The sequence below is a fragment of the Stigmatopora nigra genome, chromosome 7, assembly GCF_051989575.1.
Source record: "Stigmatopora nigra isolate UIUO_SnigA chromosome 7, RoL_Snig_1.1, whole genome shotgun sequence".
Taxonomy (NCBI): Eukaryota; Metazoa; Chordata; class Actinopteri; order Syngnathiformes; family Syngnathidae; genus Stigmatopora; species Stigmatopora nigra.
This window is the reverse complement of record NC_135514.1, coordinates 11,022,849-11,044,130: the sequence shown is the minus strand read 5'-3', so window position 1 is coordinate 11,044,130 and position 21,282 is coordinate 11,022,849. Positions and strand designations below refer to the sequence as shown.

General features: G+C 45.5%; 4 protein-coding genes and 1 long non-coding RNA gene across 8 annotated transcripts; 4 read left to right on the top strand and 1 right to left on the bottom strand.

Annotated features, from left to right (window-relative positions):
* Positions 1 to 144: 144 nt before the first annotated feature.
* Positions 145 to 3,383, top strand: LOC144199630 (triosephosphate isomerase B). Its single transcript, XM_077721397.1, has 7 exons — positions 145 to 380; positions 1,683 to 1,806; positions 1,871 to 1,955; positions 2,030 to 2,162; positions 2,239 to 2,324; positions 2,627 to 2,714; positions 2,847 to 3,383. The coding sequence occupies exons 1-7, from the start codon at positions 272 to 274 to the stop codon at positions 2,963 to 2,965; spliced, it is 744 nt and encodes a 247-aa protein (XP_077577523.1). The 5' UTR covers positions 145 to 271; the 3' UTR covers positions 2,966 to 3,383.
* A 156-nt stretch (positions 3,384 to 3,539) lies between these two features.
* Positions 3,540 to 5,407, top strand: LOC144199342 (uncharacterized). Its single transcript, XM_077720923.1, has 2 exons — positions 3,540 to 3,799; positions 3,874 to 5,407. Exons 1-2 carry the CDS (start codon positions 3,637 to 3,639, stop codon positions 4,494 to 4,496), a joined length of 786 nt encoding a protein of 261 aa, XP_077577049.1. The 5' UTR covers positions 3,540 to 3,636; the 3' UTR covers positions 4,497 to 5,407.
* Positions 5,408 to 5,732: 325 nt separating this feature from the next.
* On the top strand, positions 5,733 to 7,381 carry LOC144198874 (uncharacterized). The gene is made up of 2 exons (XM_077720075.1): positions 5,733 to 6,017; positions 6,568 to 7,381. The coding sequence occupies exons 1-2, from the start codon at positions 5,852 to 5,854 to the stop codon at positions 7,197 to 7,199; spliced, it is 798 nt and encodes a 265-aa protein (XP_077576201.1). The 5' UTR covers positions 5,733 to 5,851; the 3' UTR covers positions 7,200 to 7,381.
* A 24-nt stretch (positions 7,382 to 7,405) lies between these two features.
* Positions 7,406 to 20,575, top strand: LOC144198884 (uncharacterized). The gene is made up of 4 exons (XR_013326794.1): positions 7,406 to 7,541; positions 8,259 to 8,403; positions 18,189 to 18,590; positions 20,505 to 20,575. It is a non-coding gene; the product is annotated as an uncharacterized LOC144198884 (long non-coding RNA).
* atn1 (atrophin 1) lies at positions 10,447 to 21,071 on the bottom strand. 4 transcript variants are annotated; one of them, XM_077720046.1, is made up of 10 exons: positions 20,687 to 21,068; positions 18,648 to 18,772; positions 18,468 to 18,569; positions 18,166 to 18,297; positions 15,263 to 18,024; positions 14,942 to 15,158; positions 13,289 to 14,846; positions 12,701 to 12,844; positions 12,402 to 12,582; positions 10,447 to 11,204 (listed from the first exon to the last, which is right to left on the bottom strand). In XM_077720046.1, the coding sequence occupies exons 2-10, from the start codon at positions 18,672 to 18,674 to the stop codon at positions 11,171 to 11,173; spliced, it is 5,157 nt and encodes a 1,718-aa protein (XP_077576172.1). In that variant the 5' UTR covers positions 18,675 to 18,772; positions 20,687 to 21,068; the 3' UTR covers positions 10,447 to 11,170. The 4 variants fall into 4 exon arrangements, 3 of the variants coding, with proteins under 3 accessions (XP_077576172.1, XP_077576171.1, XP_077576173.1); XM_077720045.1 differs by having other exon boundaries at positions 12,677 to 12,844; positions 20,687 to 21,067; XR_013326792.1 differs by lacking the exon at positions 10,447 to 11,204 and having other exon boundaries at positions 12,433 to 12,582; positions 12,677 to 12,857; positions 20,687 to 21,070.
* Between the last annotated feature and the right edge of the window lie 211 nt (positions 21,072 to 21,282).

The following is a 21,282-nucleotide window of genomic DNA, read 5'->3' as shown; positions in this document are numbered from 1 at the left end:
GTTGATTCACAGCAAATATAATCCATCTAGCGTTATGTATAGTAGATGTGATATCTGTCCAGTCCTGTACCTTTCCTCTTGCTCAAACATGGAGACGCGTTTACGGGCGGTCCGACATAAACCAATGAAGCCAGGCTGGAGGAGGGGTTAATGTTTCCGGCTTTTATAAATAAGCCGAACAGCTCATCGACATTCGCTTTTCTCCCCTCCCAAGGCAAGCAAAACCTCAGTCAGTTCCACTCGACAGCAAACCCACCAACCAAACGCCAAAATGAGCAGGAAATTCTTCGTCGGAGGAAACTGGAAAATGAACGGCGACAAGAAGAGCCTCGGCGAGCTCATTAACACCATGAACAGCGCCAAAGTGGATCCCAACGTCGGTACGAAATGCGCAATTGTCGCGTCCAAATATCAACTGTCTCTCTTAAACGTATTTATTTCGCATAGTGATTGAACGAATTTGCACGTTAATGCATATTTACATCGTGCGAGCTTAAATCGGTCAATGGAGGGTGGTGCGTTCGCGCTAGCACGTAGTCTTTGCGACTGCTGTACTTGGTGCGTTCGCGTAAATCAGGACATTACATGCACATCTTCAATTTCATTTTAAATCAACCTGGCGCACTATGTGCTACCTTTTCTAAAATTAGACTTCACTATATTTCATAGCAAAACCATCAAATTGTCCCTTGTATTTGTAAGGTTAAACTGTACCGTGTTTGATAGCAACAACATTGATTCGTGACATATATGCGTAGTTTAGGTAATCGCGTGTCCCATTTTTCCTATTTGGCATGAAGGCAATTTATTGGCAGTCTCCTCCTTGGAATACCCTTCACATTAGTTCTGCTTTCACCGTGTTTTATCACTGCTAATAGCTCAATGGAGATGCTGAGTGCGTTGAAGCTGGTTTCCGCTGTCGATTCTAAATTGCAGTTGTGCAACCCTGCGTAAAATTCACTCGCAGGCCTATTTTGCCATCCACACAAGCCTTGAACTTCGGCCCCTTCCCTGCATACGCCCCTCAGAGTGCCATCTTACCATCAACCAGACGTGACCTCTGCAGAATGCAACCATGTTGGTGACCTTTTACAGAGCTGAACTTTATTCCGAAGGGTTCATGGAGAATTGACCTTTAGCATTAATGACAGCGAGGGCAGTTTATTATAGACTCCCCCGGCTCTACAGTTACAATTTGAATAGCGGCGTACCGACCTGGCCGTGCACCCCGAACGCATTGTAGCGTTTTTGATAAGGTCCACGTCTTTGCTGATTTGGGAATTCTGGCTTCTGTTTTTTTTTCTCCACGTTCTTCAAATATGGAATTTTGTGACGTGCGCCAATGGAGAAATCTGAGCTGCTAGCGATAAAAGTTTGTGATAGTCAGCTTTTTGTTCACCTGTAGGCACATAAGATTATTTGGGTTGATGTAAATTGAGTAAGTCATGAATTCATATAGTGTTTGACCTTCTACAGGAAAGAGTTGGGTGTCCCCATGTGCAGTAGACTAATTATAGCGCATAATATATGATGTAAGATGAAGAAAATGCTTTGTCTGGCCTCGCGTGTTTATCAAATATGTATTATCTGACAATTAGTGTCATGGAAAATGTTTTTCTTTTTTGCTTCAGACTGTTGTTGTAGTACAAAGGTGGACTGACACATGCACTTTATTTCCACAGAGGTGGTATGCGGCGCCCCGTCCATCTACTTGGACTTTGCCAGCTCCAAATTGGACCCCAAATTCGGCGTGGCCGCCCAGAACTGCTACAAGGTTGCTAAGGGGGCTTTCACTGGGGAGATTAGGTATGTCCATCACCCTCGCTCAGATTTTTACAGAAATAAAAACATTTCTATCTTTTCTGATCAGCCCTGCGATGATCAAGGATTGCGGCGTCCACTGGGTGATCCTGGGACACTCAGAGAGGCGCCACGTCTTCGGAGAGAGCGACGAGGTGGGTGCTCATTCAAAGCCGGGGGAACTGGGAACGTGATGGGCCGTGACCAATCGCTCGTCCGCTTCCTGCAGCTCATCGGTCAGAAGACAGCCCACGCCTTGGAGAACGGTCTCGGCGTGATCGCCTGCATCGGCGAGAAGCTGGACGAGAGGGAGGGCGGCATCACCGAGAAGGTCGTCTTTGCTCAGACCAAAGTCATCGCAGGTAGGATGGATATTTTGTCACGTCGGCCTCGCAGTTTTGTGCAATTCTGATCATTTGGTGTCTCTTTTTGTTTTAGATAACGTCAAGGACTGGAGCAAAGTAGTGCTGGCCTACGAACCCGTGTGGGCCATCGGCACTGGCAAGACCGCCTCCCCACAACAGGTAAATCAAGTCAAATTGGGAGAGTCCCAAAAAATCTGCCCATAAAAGCTTAGTTGAGCGACTTAATCGGCCTGAAAATTATATTTAAGACATTTCAAAAATAATCTACAGTCGTACCTCTACTTACAAAATGTCTTGGTTACAAAACTTTGTTTGTAACTTGAACATTTCGTAAGTAGAGGTGTACTTTATATGTATTAATCCGAAGAACTTTAAAGTGAATTGTAGTCCAAAAAAATGATAATGTTTACTTCCATACTTTCAGTCACCGAGATGTCACCTCCCGTGTTTTAATATTCCAGGCTCAGGAGGTTCACGAGAAGCTGAGGGCGTGGCTTAAGACCAACGTGTCAGAGGCAGTCGCCAACTCTGTGAGGATCATCTATGGAGGTATGTTGTGGATTTAGTTTTACAAACCAAAACCCAAATCAGTTTATCTCAAAAAATCTTAAAAGTCCTAATTTGACTCATTTTCAAGAAACACATTTTTGATCAATTATTTGGCGGGTCTTTTACATCCAGGTTCAGTGACCGGTGGTACCTGCAAGGAACTGGGCTCCCAGAAAGACGTGGACGGTTTCCTCGTTGGCGGCGCTTCCCTCAAGCCCGAATTCATCGAAATCATCAACGCCAAGATGTAAAATAATAAAAAAATCTGACCTGACGATCCATCAGTTCTGCACTTAGTACACCCATTTTTTTTAATTAACTGTACTTGCGCAATCCCTTCTTGTGTTTGGGTGCGTCTAGTCTCGAGGAACAAGGGTGGTGCGGGTTGGCACATGCACTGCAAATTTCTTTGTGCGCTTAACACTGCCACCAAAAGATGTAAAGACTGACCATCACGCCTTTACGTCAACGTTTACCAGCCCGTGTCTTGCTCGTATTAAAATATTCGTCTCCCGTCTCTCTAATACTGTGTCCGTGTTTTTCACTTAACCAATTGTTTTGCTTCAGTTGCGCCCTCATTGGTTCATCCGTGACGTGTCTGCTCATGTTTTTGCCACCGCTGGTGGTATTTGAGGCTGTAAGGAACAATAATAAATTGTTTAGAGACCGGTTTGTTGTTTTATTTATTTTATGCAATCTTGACATTGCGAAAAAGAATACATAAAAGTACATTAAAAAGGAAAAACGTTTTATGTGCAATTCACCTCCTGTGCAGCAGGGGTCAGCAAATGAACATGGAGCACATTTCTTCCCTGGGACTCTCATTTCCGTATTTACAAGCCAAGCGTGACGTTCAGGGTCCAACTAAAAAAATCGCCTTGGAGTCTCAAATTGCTTTTAAACCGCACTCGGGACGACCGAAATGTTCTCTTTGAAATCTTTTCTCAACGAGAGGCTCACGGCGGTGGCGGAGGAAATTTTTGCCGCAGTCGAGAAGACAATCGCCGACTACAAAGAGGAGCTTTGCCGTGTGAAAGACTTGGAGATAGGACGTCTCCGAATGCAACTGAGGCTCCTCAAGTCAGGTTGGTTTCTAAGCTTCAAACCACTTTATCAAGCCAAAAGTCTAGCTTGACACTTCTTCTTGTTTTCTCTTTAGATTCGTGTCATGGACCTCTGCTGCAGGTGCACCCCCATCAACAGCCCATTCCTCCTCCGGTTCCTCAAAAGCACGAAGAGTCATCAGCATCAGCAGATGTGGACGCTAATGACCCCCAAGCCCTCAATGAGGATGGAACTAGCAACCTGGAGCTTCCCGACGAGACCGCTCAAGTCAAGAAAGAACCCGAGAACAACCACAGACAATTCTGGCTTGGTCCAAGCTCCCAACCCCTGGAAGACCTCGAGTCGGACATCAAGGACTTCATGTCGTCGGGCGTGAGGGCCGCCCTACACGAGCCCGTCTTGCCCTTTCACCTCTACCACGGCGGCCTTGGAGACGAGAGCAGGGGCAAACCGTATACCTGCTCAGTTTGCGATAAACGCTTTGGAAATTGCTCACACCTGGCCGCCCACATCCGGACGCACACGGGCGAGAGGCCTTACAGGTGCGACATCTGTAGGAAGAGCTTCGTCACCACCAGCGCACTCAACAGACACCAAACCATACACACTGAGGGCAAACACTATGTCTGCATCTACTGCAGCAAGGCCTTTAAATGGATGGAGTCTCTTGGGAGACATGTGCGAATCGCCCACAAAAGGCCCGACGTGCCTCCATGACGGTAAAAAAAGTACTATATTTATGTAAGTTGTATTTATTCTGTAGTCTGTCTCACTGTTCAGAAGAACACAGGTTTTTCAGGTTCTCTCGCGGGGTACTTTGTCCTTTTCCCATATCCGTGGAGATGACTTGAAGACTCAGCTACGCCGTAACGACGGCCATTTTGGGTCAATTCGCTTAAGCAAATTAATTAAGAATAGATTTGTAAAAATAGTAAATATTGTCATCTAAAAATTGTATGATCAAATTAAATCCAAATTAAATATCGTATTGTCTCAACACTATCGTCATCATAAAATGATTGATTTCCCAATAGTACCCTGATAATCCAGTTAATCGCAAAGCATGTATAATTCATATTGTGATCTTCACAGATTTGCTAAAAAAACTTTTTATACAAATGTAATGCTTCAGCTACAAAAATGTAAACGTTGCTCTGTGGTTTTTATTGGTAAGGTGAAATGTAACTGATTTTTTTCTTGAGATCAATAACATTTCTTAATATTTTTAAATGAATAGTACACTTTGTCAGTGGCATTGACAAAGATATTGCAATTGTGGTTCTGTTAAGATCTGTAATGAGGAGACAATAGTAGTAGACCTCTACTCCATTTAAAATGGACTTCCAGTTGAGATGGATTGAACGTCCATTGCCATCAATGGCAGTCAATCAGTTCTTTGTGAAGAAAACCACAAAAAACATGTATTGCCCTTTAGTGTTTCACTTTATACATGTGTCACATGTCCAATGTGTGTTTGTGTGTTAATGACCCCGTGGATTTCATTCGTATAGCCTCGCATGAGCCGCCCTCCCATTGGCTCCTTTGCCAAAGAGGCGTGACCATACATAACGTGTCATGGTCGGTTTCGGAAGGAGAAAATACTATAATAAACTAAACTTTAGACACAATATGTGTTCATTTTTTTTCTGGTAAGTGTGCTTATATTGTCATTGATATGCTTTAAATGGTGAACTAAATGGGTGCAGCTATCAATTATTTAAGTAACTGATTTTTCTATTGATTAGTTTGATTATATTACAAACATTTGATTTTTTCAATTTCATTTGTTAATTTAAACAGTTTAACCAGATGTTAAAGGAAACACTTTATTCAATTTATCTTTAAATGAAGTTTATTTTTACCTGTTGCACTTTTAGAAAAGATTTTATAATGAATGGGTAAAGCAAGCTTCTCTTGCAGTTACACCTCCGTTTCGTTAGTGGGCGTTTGACTAAAAGTCGAAATATAGTTCCAAGGACCGCCGTCGTGAGCTCACTTCCGTGTTTACAAACGGACCGCAAGTTAGTAAAGAGTGTACAAACTCAACAAGTATTGTTGTTAGCGTAAGCACCATGCTTTCCTTAAAAGGTTTTCTCGAAGACAGATTGTCGACTCTAGCGGAGGAAATATTTGATTTTGTCGAAACAAGAATCGACGAGTACAAAATGGAGCTTTGCCACGTGATAGATTTGGAGGTTGGGCACCTCCGATCGCAGCTGCAGCATCTCCTTCAATCAGGTAGGTTTTTCAACAAACACGAATATAAAATTATAAAATCGAAAAAAGTGCACAAAACCACTCAAAAAAACGACACTAACAGCGTTAAAATTTGTTCAGAAACAACGAAACCATTTCTACATCCGTGTAAAATCACCGACTTTTTAGCCTGTTTTATGGTCAAGACAAAGCAATTGTGACCGAAACTTTTACTTTTTGAGCTGGAATTTATTATTGTTTATTTTTGCGTTATGGGTTTAAAATTCACACGTGCATTTTGATACAGCAGATTAAACACACTTTTTCTATCAATATATTTTTTTTACCACGACAACCGCAACGTTAGCATATTTTATGGGTATTAGCTCACAAAATGTTGACAAATCTCACAAAATTGGCATTAATAAAGTCATAATTCAAGTAATGCTTACACCAAAACTTCAAAGTTTCACTTCAATATTTGGATCTCAAAGTTGTATTTGGGTATTCTTTAGATAGCAGATGAACTTAATCAGCATTGATGATTTATAAAGAATACCCACATTTTTCCTCATCTCTTTCTTCCCATTAGATTCATGTTACGGAGCCCAGCTTCAAGAACATATCCAACACCTCCTTCCTGCTCCTCCTTCAGAAGACAAGGTGTACCCAGAGTTCCAGCAAATGAAGGACGAAACCAGCAGCGGCATCGCTCATTCCGACGACACAAAGCAGCCGACGGAAAATCCCGGAAGGGATCCGAGCAAAAACTCGCCGGGTCACGGTTCGGAGCCAAGGGCAGCTCCGGACTGGGAAACAAAGGAGAGGCCGGCCTTGCCGAAAGGAACTGTGGGCTGGGCCTCAAAAGAGAGGCCAGCCTCGCTTCCCAACGTCAAGGTCCCGGTCTTACCTTCTGACCTGAAACCCGAACCAGCGGATAACTACAAGCCGTACATCTGCTCCGTTTGCGACAAGGGCTATGAAAAGTATTCCCAGCTAGAAAGACATCTGAAGTTGCACACAGGCGAGAAGCCGTGTAGCTGTACACTTTGCAACAAGAGCTTTTGGAATCAAGCAGATCTCGACAGGCACATGACCTTTCACAGCACCATCAAACCATTTGTGTGCAATTACTGCAATAGGGCATATAAAAGGGGGGATTCTCTTAAGAGGCATAAAAGATACAAGCACAGTTTTGAACGCTCTACTAAAAAACCCTCTTAATACTGGGATGTATTACTTTCTGTTAGTGTTGTTTTTTTTTTTATAACAATTTGAAGTACATTCAGCTTTTTTATGGTTCAAATGTTGTAAGGCTGAAATTTCTACTTTTATGAAGACTAATTTTTATCAACACTGTATTTACACTGAAAAGAAATAAAAACAATGACGAAAAATGCTTTGTGCTTGATTTCTGAATTGATGCAATTGATTTGTTATTCTTTAGGGGGCAGCAGCGCGACGTGAATGGATGTTTGCAGTCTTTGTTTGGAAACGAGTAAATCAAACAAATTCTACACTTTTCCTGAAGACGACATGCTTCTCAGTATTAAAAATAAAAATGAGGTAAGATCTAATCGATACATAACAAAATACAATCATCCGTGTGTGACATGGCATTCTTTTTCTCCATTTATCTAAAGCAAAACGTTAAACGTAAATTGATAATTAGCTAACTATGTTGTGGCCAGAAAGTTAGTTTAACACACGTGTACTAAGTTGTTGTTTTCAAACATTTTTAAAAGTTCCACTCATTTTAAAATCATAACCCGAACCAATAAATGATAATGAGAAACCCCTACAAACCAATTAGAGTTACATTAATAAAATAATTAGATAAAACATTTTCGAAACGTGCAGTACTCAATTTCGTCTAATATAAAAATGCTACTTTTTGCAAAGAATAAACATTTTAGTTTCTACAACGTTGTTTTTTTTAGACTTACTAAATGTACTGAACCCATCAAGATTACATAAACCAAAGGAAGTACATTTTTGCTAACATATAAATGAGTTTATGGTCTATTAGCACTCAACTAGTGGGTGTTTAAAAAATGTAATGTGTTCACTTCCACAGGTTTACGTCAACCGTTGTTGCTTTTCGGCATCTGAATCTTATTTGTAATCCTTAATATAGATCAGCACAATTCCTCACAAAGTAGAAAACCACAACTAATATGCAGTCATTAGATTCTTCAGATTTTTTTAAATGTCATTTCATTTCTCAAATGGCCATTTTTTTCCCAAGTGTCAAATCTGAAATATGATGGCATCATTTTTCAGGTAGAAAAATCTCCCATCTAAGCTGAGAGCTCTCATCTGGCCCTTAAGATGTTCTACGATGCTTCAAGGTGATCTTCCGAGATCATCTCCAATCCACGCAATGGAGTGAAGTGGCAGAGCACGACCGACCCACTCAACTGCTTTGGTGAGTGGCCTCCCGAAGATGAACCAGACTTGCTTATTCACCGTCTGTCACTGGCGACTCATACGTGACGATACTAGAAAATGACAACCTCCCTCAATTCTGGACCGCCGGTGAGCGCAGAAAATACGCAGTTGAGTGAAAGAGGCGCCGCGTTGGTGTCCTCGGGGTGACCTTTATCGACTTTGACAGCTCCTTGAGGAGGAGAGACACGACTGCGGAGATGTTACGTCAGCTCTAGAACGCCACCAAGCTTTATTTGTCACATCAAACATGTCAACGTAGTCACAACATAGCATGTGGACCATTTAGCGACCCGGTGGTCCGTGGTTAATTCAATGAGTCAGCAGTTAACTTTGGTTTATGTCAGTTATGCTGACGTATATTTTTTAAATAATTTAAGAATTTTCACTCTATGGGAGGAAAAAATATTTGAATGCTACTTAGAGTAAGTCTTTCAAATTTTTATATACAAATAATATGATATTAAAGTAGTTGTGGGGGGATTAGTGTGTTGGAATCACAGTTCTGGGGTTGAGGGTTCGATCCTTCTTTTGGATTTTTTTCTTCCAAAACTAACTAAACTTACTTGTGCCTGTCTTGCTCAGGGAGTGGCCATCTTACCTAGCTAAACGTACTCTGACTAGCCAAATATGGGTAGCCTTGATACCTGTGTAATGTGTATCTCATGTTATATACCGCTATGGACACACTTCCTGGTTGTGCTCACTTTACTTATTATCTTAAAAGAAATGATTTTACATTTGTGATTATGAATGTGACAACTATTGTAGTAATATGAACCATTGAATTTTTTTTTTAGACATTTTGACATTAAAAGCTATTTGGCTGCCACAATATCTTAAACTTCTGGTAAGAAAATTGTAATTTCTGTCATTTAAATTCAATTTAAATTCTTTTTCAAACTGAATACTTTGATATTTTGCATTTTTACAGACAGGCATATTAACTTTGCTATTATATTGACCCTGATAATGTGCTTTTGATTCATACAATATCTAAGAAATACCATGTGTGATTATTTTACTGAAGATTTTCCCTTCATTGTAACACATTGGTACTCCCTATTAAAACCACCAATATGGAGGTAAAAATTGGGATCGGGGGGCGGCTTATATGCGAGAAATTGTAAAATTCAACAATTTTAAGGCCATTTTAAGTGTGTAGCTTTTATGCGAGTAAATACAGTACTTAAAATAAAACGTACTCAAGTTGTATACAATTTGGAAAAATCGTAAAATGCATTGTCATAAAAATGGTGGTTTCTGCTCCTCCTCACATGGACCATCCATTTTTTTTAAAAACTCTCCTTTCACAACGTCCTTGGCCTTCCTCCCAAAGCACCAAGAATATCCTAAGCATCTGCCATTTCGTCAAATGGAGGACAATGACTTTTCTATACATTACACGGCCTCCCTTCTCCAAGGTGACTTTTAACGACCCGCTACCTGCCTGGCAACCACACTCCAGACCATACACGTCGAAAATTTTGGCTGCCTATTTTTCTCCCCGGGCCTTTTAGCCTTAGCAAACAACGGGCAGAGTATATCATGGATGGGGGGAAAGATGGAAGATTGCAGTTTGTTCTGCCAGACATCCCCGCAGCGTCTGAAGGCCTCACTCAGTGATCCGTGTCCGTTTGGAAGGAGGTTTCCTCCGGCCGGACGTGGCCAGAAAACATAGTCAGTAAATCAGAATCAGCCCCTCTCTCTCTTTCTCTCTCTGGCGTTTTCCTCTTTCTTTTCTTTTCGATTTTTAACAGTCCACTATGGAATGCCAGCTCTCAATGGAGCAAGTCAACTCCCATGTCTCGCACTCATCCCATGTGTCTCCTATTAGCCACACTCGCCAAGCGAAAGGAGGGGTTTGACTAGCGGGGGGGGGGGCAGAAGGGAGTCCAAAACGGGGGGGAAGGGGGAGGGGCGGTAGGAATTTGATATGCTTTGTGCATGAGTGACTTGTATAAAACAAAGACCGGGACCATCGATATGTTTAAGGTAAAGATGTCTATGAGATGTAGAAAAAAAAGAAGAAGAGATCATTTATTTTTCCGGATTTGTTTTTTTTCTTTCTTTCTTTTGCATCTTGTTTCACAAGGTCAATTTCAACTTCAAAAAATCAAGACTGACAGTCATAGCATGAAAATGTAAAAAAATAATACAAATAATATGTACCGTATATAGAATTATGCCATTATCAACAAACAGACGACAAGAATAATGATAACAATACTGTTGGAAACAGAACATTGAAAAGCTGGTTTCATGCATATAGAACCCTCCGGTACAAATGAGGGTATTTTTTTTCTTTTCTTTCTTTTTTTTTGGATGTTTTTTTTAACTAAAATGACGAACCAAAAGTTCCACCAGATCCCAGTACGCTCTTCTAGCTACATGCAATGACATTAAAAAGACTCATGTACACATTCCATCTGTTCTGGAGTATTTTACACCAAGTAAGTGGCACTGTTGTTGCCGTCTCCGTCCAATTCCGATACTGTACAGAGCACGTTACAAAACAGGACTGAAGTTCAAGATCACAATGCAGGAAAAGAGTCTGGAACTTGAAAACGGTGCACTTGGCAGAGAGACACATGGTCGTCCTTCGTCCAGTTCTCTTTTTCAGTCTTTGTCTCTTTTAAAGTTTTTTTTTTTTAGTGCTTTCGTCTTGCATCGCTTTCTTGAAACTTTGCACACATTCTCCTGTTTTATTTTTTCTTCCTCCACGCCACTCCTTACGTGCCCCTCCCTCACAGGGTTTTGTCACTCTCTTTCTTCAGGTGACTGGGAAGGTCAAAGAAGAACATTTATTAATGCTCAAAGCCAAAACATTTTTAGTATTACAGTCTGCAGTTTATTTAGTGAGAGATAAAATGAAAAAAAATGCAATGTTTTGAACATATAAAGGTTGGTGGTCACTGGTGTCAAAGTGGCGGCCCGGGGGCCAAATCTGGCCCACTACATCATTTTGTGCGGCCCGACAAAGTAAATCATGAGTGACTTTCTGTTTTAGGATCAAATTCAAATGAGTATAAATGTATATTACATTTCCTGATTTCCCCCCTTTTAAATCAATAATTGTCATTTTTAATCCATTTTATCAGTTTTTTAGTTAAAAAATCATTTTGTAAAATCTAAAAATATATTAAAAAAGCTCAAATAAACCTTAGCAAGCATCGTATTTTCTTGCATAATAGCCGCCTTTGCGTATCAGCTGCACCTTTAAAGTTGCCTTGAAATCGTTGAATTTTACAATTTCTCTCGTATAAGCCGCCCCCTGATTCACAATTTTCACATCCATATTCATGGTTTTTATAGGGAGTACAAATGTGTTACTTTGAAGGGAAAATTCTAATAAAAAAAGGGTGTTGCCTGCACGTAAATCATTTCAAAAAGGAAGTCATGTAAGCAGTACAACAAAGATTTTTTTGCAAGATATGTTTTTAGGATAGGGAAAAAATATAATAAAACCTAGAACAGATAGTCATCAGTTTATGTTGGAACCATATGTAGTGAATAGTCTTATGTTGTAGTTTAATTCCAGTTAAAAAAAAATCCAAATGAAAATCATTCACTCTGATCGTATCTAAGGTTGCAGAGTAGGTTGCTCAATTCTGAGTTTTTGCTCATTATATTATTAAAACCTTTAAAAAAATACATTTGCATTGTTCCTGGAAAAAAAATCAAATATATGCCGCACTTGGGCGAATAAATCGGAATTGACCTGCTGTGTCAACGTAGCCTATTGTTTCTTCTTGAGTTGTTTGTTGTTATTTTTATGCTGCGAAGCAAACTATAATAGAACGAGCCATCTGAGACAGTAAATGTTGGAGTTGGAAACGAATCTGGAGTGGAATAGTTAAGGGAAATCTTGATTCTTCAACTTTGAAGGAGATCTTGTTGGGTTTTGTTTGGTCAGGAGTTGTGCTAACTGGTGTTTAGCTGATAAGACAATTGAATAGTTGACTGTAAAGTACATACCTGTAGTACTCGTCCTGGCTGAGGGAGTGGTGATGATGGTGATGGATCCACTGTTGTTCCAGGGCCAGTCTCTGGATCTGCAGCTCGGCGCTCTGGGCCTGCTGCATGGCCTGCAGCTGATGGGCTGCCGACATGGGACCGGTGAGGGAGGACGGCTGGGGCACGTCACGGAAAGGAGCACCTGGGGCCCAGACGTAAAGTCGTCAGGGACTCCGCCCAAAGATTCTCAAACAAACTTGATTACTGATTTGAGAGTAAAAAAAGTGAGCGAGTACATGGACGAGGAGTCTTCTCCTCACCAAACAGCTGTTGGCGGAGCACCTCGCTGTCAGTGAGGGGGTGAGCCAGGATAGGGTTGCCTATTGTCGCTCCTGGGTAAGGAAGTCGCGCCAAAGGAGACCCTGACGCCAGCGGGTCCATCAGGGGGTGAACCCCGCCCGCCGCTGGATGCCAATGATGTAATAGGAAATAAAGGAGATATTTAATAGGAGCCCAACAAAGGGGAAACAAGGCAAAACGGAGAAACATCTAGGGCAGGGGTAGGGAAACTATGGCTCGGGAGACACATGTGGCTCTTTTGATGGGTGGATCTAGCGCTCGCCTAACCTGCGAGCTAAAATATGGAAACTAGTTACTACTAGAGATTTTTTTGCATTGGATTGTACACTTTCATTTATTAGCAACTGCATGAGAATGTCAAAAGTATTTTTTGTGGTGAAATGACTAAAAACATTAATATGTATTTTGACTTTTAAATTCAGAGAATGGCTCTCAATGAATAACATTAGAACATATGAATTGTTTATGGCTCTTTTCGTCAAAAAAAGTTCCCGACCCCTGATCTAGGGGAACTCGATCAAGGTAGCATAGTTAGTAGCAGTGAGTACCTGTGTCTTGTTGGTGCAGGTGAAGGTGCGAGTGGATGTGGGAATGCTGGTGATGGTGGGGCGTCACGTTCAGCATCTGGACACGACCCGTGTTTTCTCCTCCGCTTCCTCCACTCGTTCCACCACTTGTGTTGCCTCCCGTTGACCCTCCAGATCCTCCTCCACTTCCACCTCTTTCCCTCTCCCTTTCCCTATCCCTCTCCCTCTCTCTCTCACGCTCCCTGTCCCCAAAGGTCGGCAGGGGCGCCCTGTCCCGTTCTCTTTCCCTATCCGCTTCGCCACGGCGTTCCCGTTCGAAAGGGGCCGGCGACCTAGTTGACGTCGGGTAAGACTCCGAAGAAGGGGCCGGGGCTGAAGCTTGATGAGTAGACAGGGAAGTAGGGAAAGAAGCATTGGGAACTGCGTGATGAATTGAGGTGGCGTTGGAGGTCGGCGGAGCAGGTGCTGGAGGGGGAGCCGGTGGAGGTGCGGCGGGGGCCGGCGGGGGTTGGGTAGCCATAGCCGGGCCAGACGAGGAGTGAGTAGGGTGTGAAGGTGGTAAGAGTGACGGAGGAGGTGGATTGGATAGGGACTGAGGGGCGGGTGGGTTCGGAGGTCGGACTGCTGGGGCTAGTGTCGGGTTCTGGAGGTGTGGTGGGCCGCCCGGCCCGGGGGGAGGCGGAGTGCAATAAAGGGACACTTCGTTAGCTCCTGCTCCACCTCCCCCTAGGAGCAAGGAGTGGGCATGTGCATGGGCGTGTGCATGGGCGTGGGCATGGGCATGTGCGTGGGTATGAGCATTGGCATGGGAATGAGAGTGAGCAAGGGCAAGAGCCGCCGGGTCATGGATGGAAACCGGTGGGTAGATGCGATCATCGCTCTTAAACTCAAATCCCTGCTTCATGCGATCCCGGTGAGCGGCCACCGCGTGAGGAAAGCCCACTCCCCCCAACCCCGAAGGACCGATTCCTCCAGGTCCTCCTCCTCCAACCCCGGGATGCCCCCCGATTCCGGGACCCCCTTCAAGGCTGCCGCCGTAGAGAAAGCCCAAGATGGCTGCAGCCGTTGCGGCGTCAGTCGGTAGGTGGTGCGGATGACCCATGGCGTGATTCTGGAACTGTGGCAGAAAAAATGAAGGGTGGACGTGAGGGTGACCGTGATGGATTTGAGGGTGGTGTGCTTGGGCCCGACCTGCTGCTCCCAAGGGAGACATGGCATGAGGGCGAGCATACTCGCTAAGGGTTCTTAGGGCCGGGGTATCGGGACCAAGGTAGGGGCCTCCTATACCGATTCCCAGACCACCTTGGTGGCCTCCGACGACCGCCGATGCTCCGGCCATAGATGGGAGGAGCAAAGAGTGGGGGATTGCGTGAGAGAGGCTCGGGTGAATGTGGTGTGCCGGAGGAAGGTGAGCGTGCGGGTGAGAGGGGTGATGCTGAACGTGGTGTCCCGGGTGTCCGCCGGGATTGCCCGGACAGGAGGATGACGGTGAATGGTCAAGGATTATGGAGGAAGAAGAGGGGAAGAAGAGGGAGGAGCCTTGGCGAGCTGCTGCATTGGCATTTGCATCTTTTTGTTGCTGTATACGAAACAAAATCAAAAGCACAGGGAATGTTATGACTTTTTGTTGGACTAATTACATACGCACAATAGTTGTTGTTCTTTTCAACGTACCTGTAGATGGCGATCCAATTCCCTCTCTCGCTCCCGCTCCCTTTCGCGTTCTCGTTCTTTTTCTCGGATGTCTCGAGCCCTTTGTTCAACTTCCCTCCGAGCTCTTTCTATCACTTCATTCCTCTTCTTCCATAATTTGGAGCCATCCAATGGAACGAAGAGGACATCGCTCCGGGCACAGGAGTTGCTGCTACCTCGATCCAGGACCTTGTGGAATCTAGACAAGCAATGGGAGTACAATGTCATTTTAAACCACCTCACAAGGTCAATACCACAACGTAGTGAAACGGACACATAGGATTTTAGCATCTCTGACATTACCTTGCCGATTGGCTAGCATGGATAGGGATGTCTACAGGCTTGGGTTCAGGAGAAGGGCTTCTCAAAACCGGCGGTGGACTTTGGCTCTCGTCCCTGTCTTCCGGCGGCTCCTCTTTGATGACAGGGGTCGTGGGTAGGCCCGAATCGGAATGTCCGTCTCCACCCGGGTGTGGCAAGCTAGCACCGGGTGTCGTAACGCTATTTGTGAGCGGTGGTGGGCCCTTGGAGATATTGGGAGGCGACTGGGAGTTGGTATTGCTGTTTGTGGGCGTGCCACTGTTGCTATTGCTGTTAGCCATGCTATTGCTACCGCTTCCATTGGAGTGGTACGTTCCACCGAAGGTTGGGTGGCTGTTTATGGCGCCGTGTAAAGGGGAAGGGCGACATCCGGGTGAGCAGCTGGACGAAACACCCGGTCCGGGCAGTGGAACGTTGGGTGCGGAACCGGATCCGGGGGGAAACGACGGAAAGCCCGCTATTTGATTCGTAGACGGGCTGGGTAACGGAGACACGTGCGTTGGAGGGGTCTGGTCAGAGGACTGGTAGAGTGGGGGGCGGGAATTGGGTGGCATACCCGGTGGGAGTTGCTGGGTATGAGAAGATTGGGCTGGTGGTAAAGGAGCTTGAGGTTGTGGAGGGGGGTAGGTAGCGTTTGGAGGGTGTCCGTGACCGCTGGTGGAGGAGGGGGAAAGTGTAGGAGGTTGGTTGGGACCTCCACGGTTTTGGTACAGTGCAGACTCTCGCAGGTTTGATTCCCGATCCCTGTCTCTTGGGGCAGACTGGTAGTGGGGATGAGTGGAATGGGGTGTTTGGATCCCACCAGGCGCCCCCGAGAACTCTCTTACCAGATTGGAAGTAGCGCCAGGTGGGCTGAGATAATCTCGATTAGTTGCAGTAGAGGGTGGTCCCACCGTATTGAAGTCTTTAGCACCGGTGGGAGGATACTCTCTGTGAAAAGGGTCAGCGGCAGAGGAAGGGGTCTGTGCCTGGTCCATGGAAGGAGGAGGAGGAGGAGGAGGAGGAGGAAACTCCCGACTGGCTAAGTTGGAGGAGTGTGGGGGCAGGGAGGAATGAGAAGGGTGGGGATTGTTGTTTTGGGGGGACGGCGGTGGATCTCGGTTCAGCATGGGGTTTGCAGGTAGTCCGCTATTTGAACTTGGGTGGTTTGCTTGAGGCATAGAGTTGTTGTTGTTGTTGGGGTTACAGTTTGCTCCTCCAACCTCTCTGCTTTGGCCTCCAAACTCAGCCCATCTGCCTCTGTCTTTGTCCCTGGGATGACCCCCTCCAGCTCCGTTTGGACCAAAGTCTCTACTCTGGCTTTGGTTTGACATCGAGAACTCTCTTCCCGCATCGCGTTCCCTGTCTTGCTCCCTGTCTCGGAAAGCCGGGAGAAAGTCTTTTCTATCGGGGCCGATAGTCGGAGGCCCATCCCTGGCCGAGCCTTGGAATTCCCGGTTCTGAGACACTGAAAGACTCGAAAAGTCCCTGGCTTGGATGCTATTTGGCGCACCGCCATTACCTCCACTGCTGGCGTTGCTGTTGTTACCCATGGGAGCCGAGAAGTCCCTGTTGAGCTCCCTCCCTACACATTCACCCCTGGCTCCCCTTTCTCTATCTCCCCCGGCCCCCCGCTCTCTCTCCCCTCCGGCGTACCTGGGAAGGTATTCCCTGTGGGGGTGAGCGTGCGGATGGGGGAGGTAAGAAGAGTGTCGGGAGGATGGCGGGTTGTAAACGGAGGGGAGCTGCTGTTGCTGCACCGGGGGCTGATGCTGGTGTGGATGATGGTTGCCGGGGTAACGGGTGTAGCCCCAATTCCCCTGGCAACCACTCGTTGTGCCACCCTGCCAGCTCGGGGAGCTGTAATGGTGGCCGTGGGTGTTGCTTTGGGGTTGGGATTGGGATTGGGGATGTGTCCCAGTCTGCAAGAGAGATGGGGGTGTGGACTGGGTTTTGTCCAGGTGCTTGTCCGCCGCTTTGTCCATTTTGTCTCTTTCCATTTTGACCTCGGCGGGGAGATTTGGTCCGCCAATCTCCAGTGGTTTTAGAGCAGGTGGAGGAGGAAGGGGCGGGGCCAAGGAATGGGGAATACCGGGGCTGTTGTGAGAAAAATCTCCAGTCGCGGCAGATGTCTTTGTCACACATTGTGCATTGGCTTTGGAATTCATTCTATTGCCGACGGGCACCACGTCGCCGCCCGTCGATCCGCCGTACTCCACTTTACACATGAATTTGGAGTCCAAGGAGAAGTACGACTTCCTCCCACCGCCGCCGCTGTCGGTCGGGGAGGAATCGCCGGTTCCACGGATCGAGGAGGGGCAAGGATGCACGGGCTTCAGGTCCTCAATTCTGGCATCCGGCGGATCTGTCTTTTGTTCCTCCCCTCTCCGGTCTCGTGGCGCCCTCCTGTCCTCTCCGGAGGCGCTTCCCGCCCCTCCGTCTTTGCCTTTCTCCCGTTCCCTCTCTCCCGGCGGCTTGGGGGAATCGGGGCCCTCGGAGTCTGAGTCCAAGCTACCCAGGGGGGAGGCGGAGAGACTCGGCGACGAGGAACGATTGTCCTGGTCGATGTCCCGCCCGCTGCTCAAGCTGCTGCTACTATTGGCCAGGCTCCCCACAACTGAACTCCTACTGCCTTGGGATTGGCCGTCTTCATTGTCGCTCTCGCGCGATTGGCTGGCGGCCGAAGTGGGAGGCGGGACCGCGGGGGGAGCCAAGCTGTCAGCGCCGTGTGTTGATGTTGGCGGGTTCGGGGCCGCTGCAGAATCCTGACAAGAAAAGATCATTTGTGAATTCAGTCAGGGAAGGATGTATGATTATGTTGTTAACGGAACATATTTCTCCAGATTTGTCGGACATGCCAATGATTTGCAGCTTTGCGTAAGCGGCTGATGAAATGTAAGACAAACCTGAACTTTCTGCCTTTTGGCAGGAGATACAAGCTCCTCCCCTTCGCTCTCTGATGAATCATGGCCTTGTGATCTGCGACTGAAGCGGTTCCCGGCCACTTCCTCGCCGCCGCCGCCGCCGCCACCTCTTGGCTACAATGACACCATATTTTAAATTCTTTCCTTACGCGTTTCAATACCTCTGTTTTTAGATCAAACGCACTCTCGTACGTATAAAAAAAAATGTCTTAATAAATAAACTCAAGGCTTTCTGTTTCTATTCAGGTACCCAGATGATGCAAAAAAAACAAGAGGTTACGTACAGTCTGTCTGTCGTTGCGCTCTGGACGAGTTGGACTGGCATGTGGGCGTCGACCTCGCCTCTCCTCGCTAGCTCCACGCCGCCGCCCGCTACGCATGGGCATCTAAAAGGCCGGGAAAAATAGGTAAGTCGTTCATTATTAAGCATGTTAAATATGTCATTCATGCATGTTTGCTTTTACCGATTCCTTGTGAGTCCGGGTTTTCATGATTTCTTCTTTATAACGTCCATTTCACGACACAAAACATCATCGCATGGGCTAAAGGGGGGGGGGGGGGGGTACTTCTTTGGCTTCACTTGGAAAACCTGAAAAGATTTGTAAACAAAAGGGGTCAAAGGTGGATTTCTAAAAAAACAACAACAACAACAAAAACAAGGTCTATGGCAGGGGTCGAGAAGTCAAAATACATACATGCAAACGAGTGCCTTATCATATTTTTTTTTGTAATTTCACCACTTAAAGTGGGAAAAAATGAATATTTTGTTAAAAATATTCTCATGCTGTTGCTAATCAATGAGAAGATGCATTCCAGAAGAGTCTACTGCAAAAATATGAAGATTAAAGCAGTTCTAGATGTAATATCTCAGTTCTGTCATCAGCGGTTTGCATATTTTACCTCACAGGTTAGCAAAGAGCCAGATGCACTCATCAAAAGAGCCACATGTGGCTCCCGAGCCATAGGTTTCCTACCCCTGGTCGCGGGCTGCATTAACTTTTATGTGGGCCGGACCATTTTAGATAATATTTAGATTTATTTTAATAAATGGATTAAAGGCCCTAAATATTTTTTATATATCTAAAACAATTTTTATTTTAGCTTTTTTTAAATATATTTTTAGATTTTACAAAATGATTTTTGAACTAAAAACACAGAAAAAAATGGAATAAAAAATGACAATCATTGATTTAAAAGGAGGAAAATCAGGAAACTGAATATACATCTCTACTCTTCATTTTAATTGAATCCTAAAACAAAAAGTCACCACTCATGATTTACTTTCTCTGCCCACACAAAACAATGCAACGGTCCAGATTTGACCTGTGGTCTAGAAACACCAAGGGGATGCCTTGGTCACCCGCAAAATGGAACTGGGTAGCAGAGGAATTTGCGCCATTGTGTTGAAACATGTCATTTACAACTGCAAAAGCCTTGTTTCAGCATTTCAATTCCCAGCATGCCTCTCTCTCTCTCTCCACACAGCAAAGCCGCCGCTTTTTTTTTTCACCACGCAGCTGCCAAAAACCTACTGGCACACATCGAAAGCCCTAGTGGTTTCTTCATCAAAGAACACTTGATATTAGGGATTATACAGCCAGACATGCTTGGGTATTTATCACCCACTCCAAACCAAATAGAAGCCACACCCCCCTCCACCTTACCACTGACCACAACACCCCCCTAACCCTCCACCACTTGTGGTCAACCTACACGACCCGGTGACGACTGGCAAACCACCCATGACCAAAAAAAAAAAAAAAAAATGGCCGCATCCATTCATTCATGCCAGAAGTGAAAAAACGGACAGTGTTTTTCAATGAAGGATATAAATAGTGCGCAACGCCAGATGGGGAAAGTGTCATTTTTAGCAGCCGTGCGTGTGTGCAAACACCGTCCACCACCACGACGGTGGCGGCGACTACGGGGGGGGGGGGGGGGGGGGGGGCGACGCTGGCTACACATGACTGTGCATTAATTATTAGTGCACGCTGCAGTGACGAAGACATACAATAAAAAAAATAACACACAAAAAAAAACAAGGATGTCAACACGTGCTTAAGGGCCCACGGGTGTACAATACAGGTGGGCATGGAGTACCCTAACATAAGCCACACTGGCTCAATACGCAGCTATGATCCCACTGCAGTGTAATTGATACACATACCGGGACAAAACAGTTTTATGGGGGACGCACCGGGAACAAAAAAAAAAAACACCAAAACACTACATATAAGGAACCGGAATGGCGGAATGATTGCATCTAGCACCGGAGACCCTCTAACCGACCCCCTCCCCTTTTTTTTTTTTTTGCTTTGCAGGAATGTGGCCGTCATCTTGAACGCAGCACTGGGATGACAATAAGGCACAATGGGAAAAAGCAAGAAGAGGTGCGTAACGTTGCCCGGCGTAGCTTCCAAAACACGGCCGGCATAAGCATTGCATTCTACGGCACCCCCCCTTTGGCCTCTCCCCTTTACCTCCTCCCCTTAATTGTGCTTACCTTTAATATCCAGCGATGCGTGGTGGTGCTCCTCACTCCCCCGTTTCCTTTCCTCGCCCTCCTTTCTGTTGGCTTTTCTCGCTACGCCTCATGTCGCACCTCCACACACAAAAAAAGGCAGCGGCGAGCGGGGGATAGCAACAATGCGGCTCAAATCTTCTTTCGAGGCGGCGTGGAAAAAACTGAACTGTACAAATTGATGCGTATGTGCACTCGCCTCTTCCCCACCCCCCTTTTTCCTTTCCTTTCCTTTTTTTTTTTTTTGCTTTGGCCCCCTCCTCTTTCCCACCTACCCCCTTCTTCCTCCAAGACGACTTTTTATATATCTATATATACCTCTGTCTGACTGTGAAAGGGAATGGAGAGAGGGATGAGAAAGCAAGAGAGAGAGTGAGAGGGGGGGGGGTAGAGAGAGAAAGAGAGAGAGAGGAAGGCGTGATTTGCATCAGGAGAGACTCCCGAGAAAAGAGGTGGGGGGGGGGGTCAAAACAGGAGCGGGAGGGGATCAGGTTTACAGTTGGCTAAATATTGTTATTCGGCTTGCAAAAATAAGCAAACAGTTGGAGTTACAATGGTGATTTTGTCAGTGGTCGTCT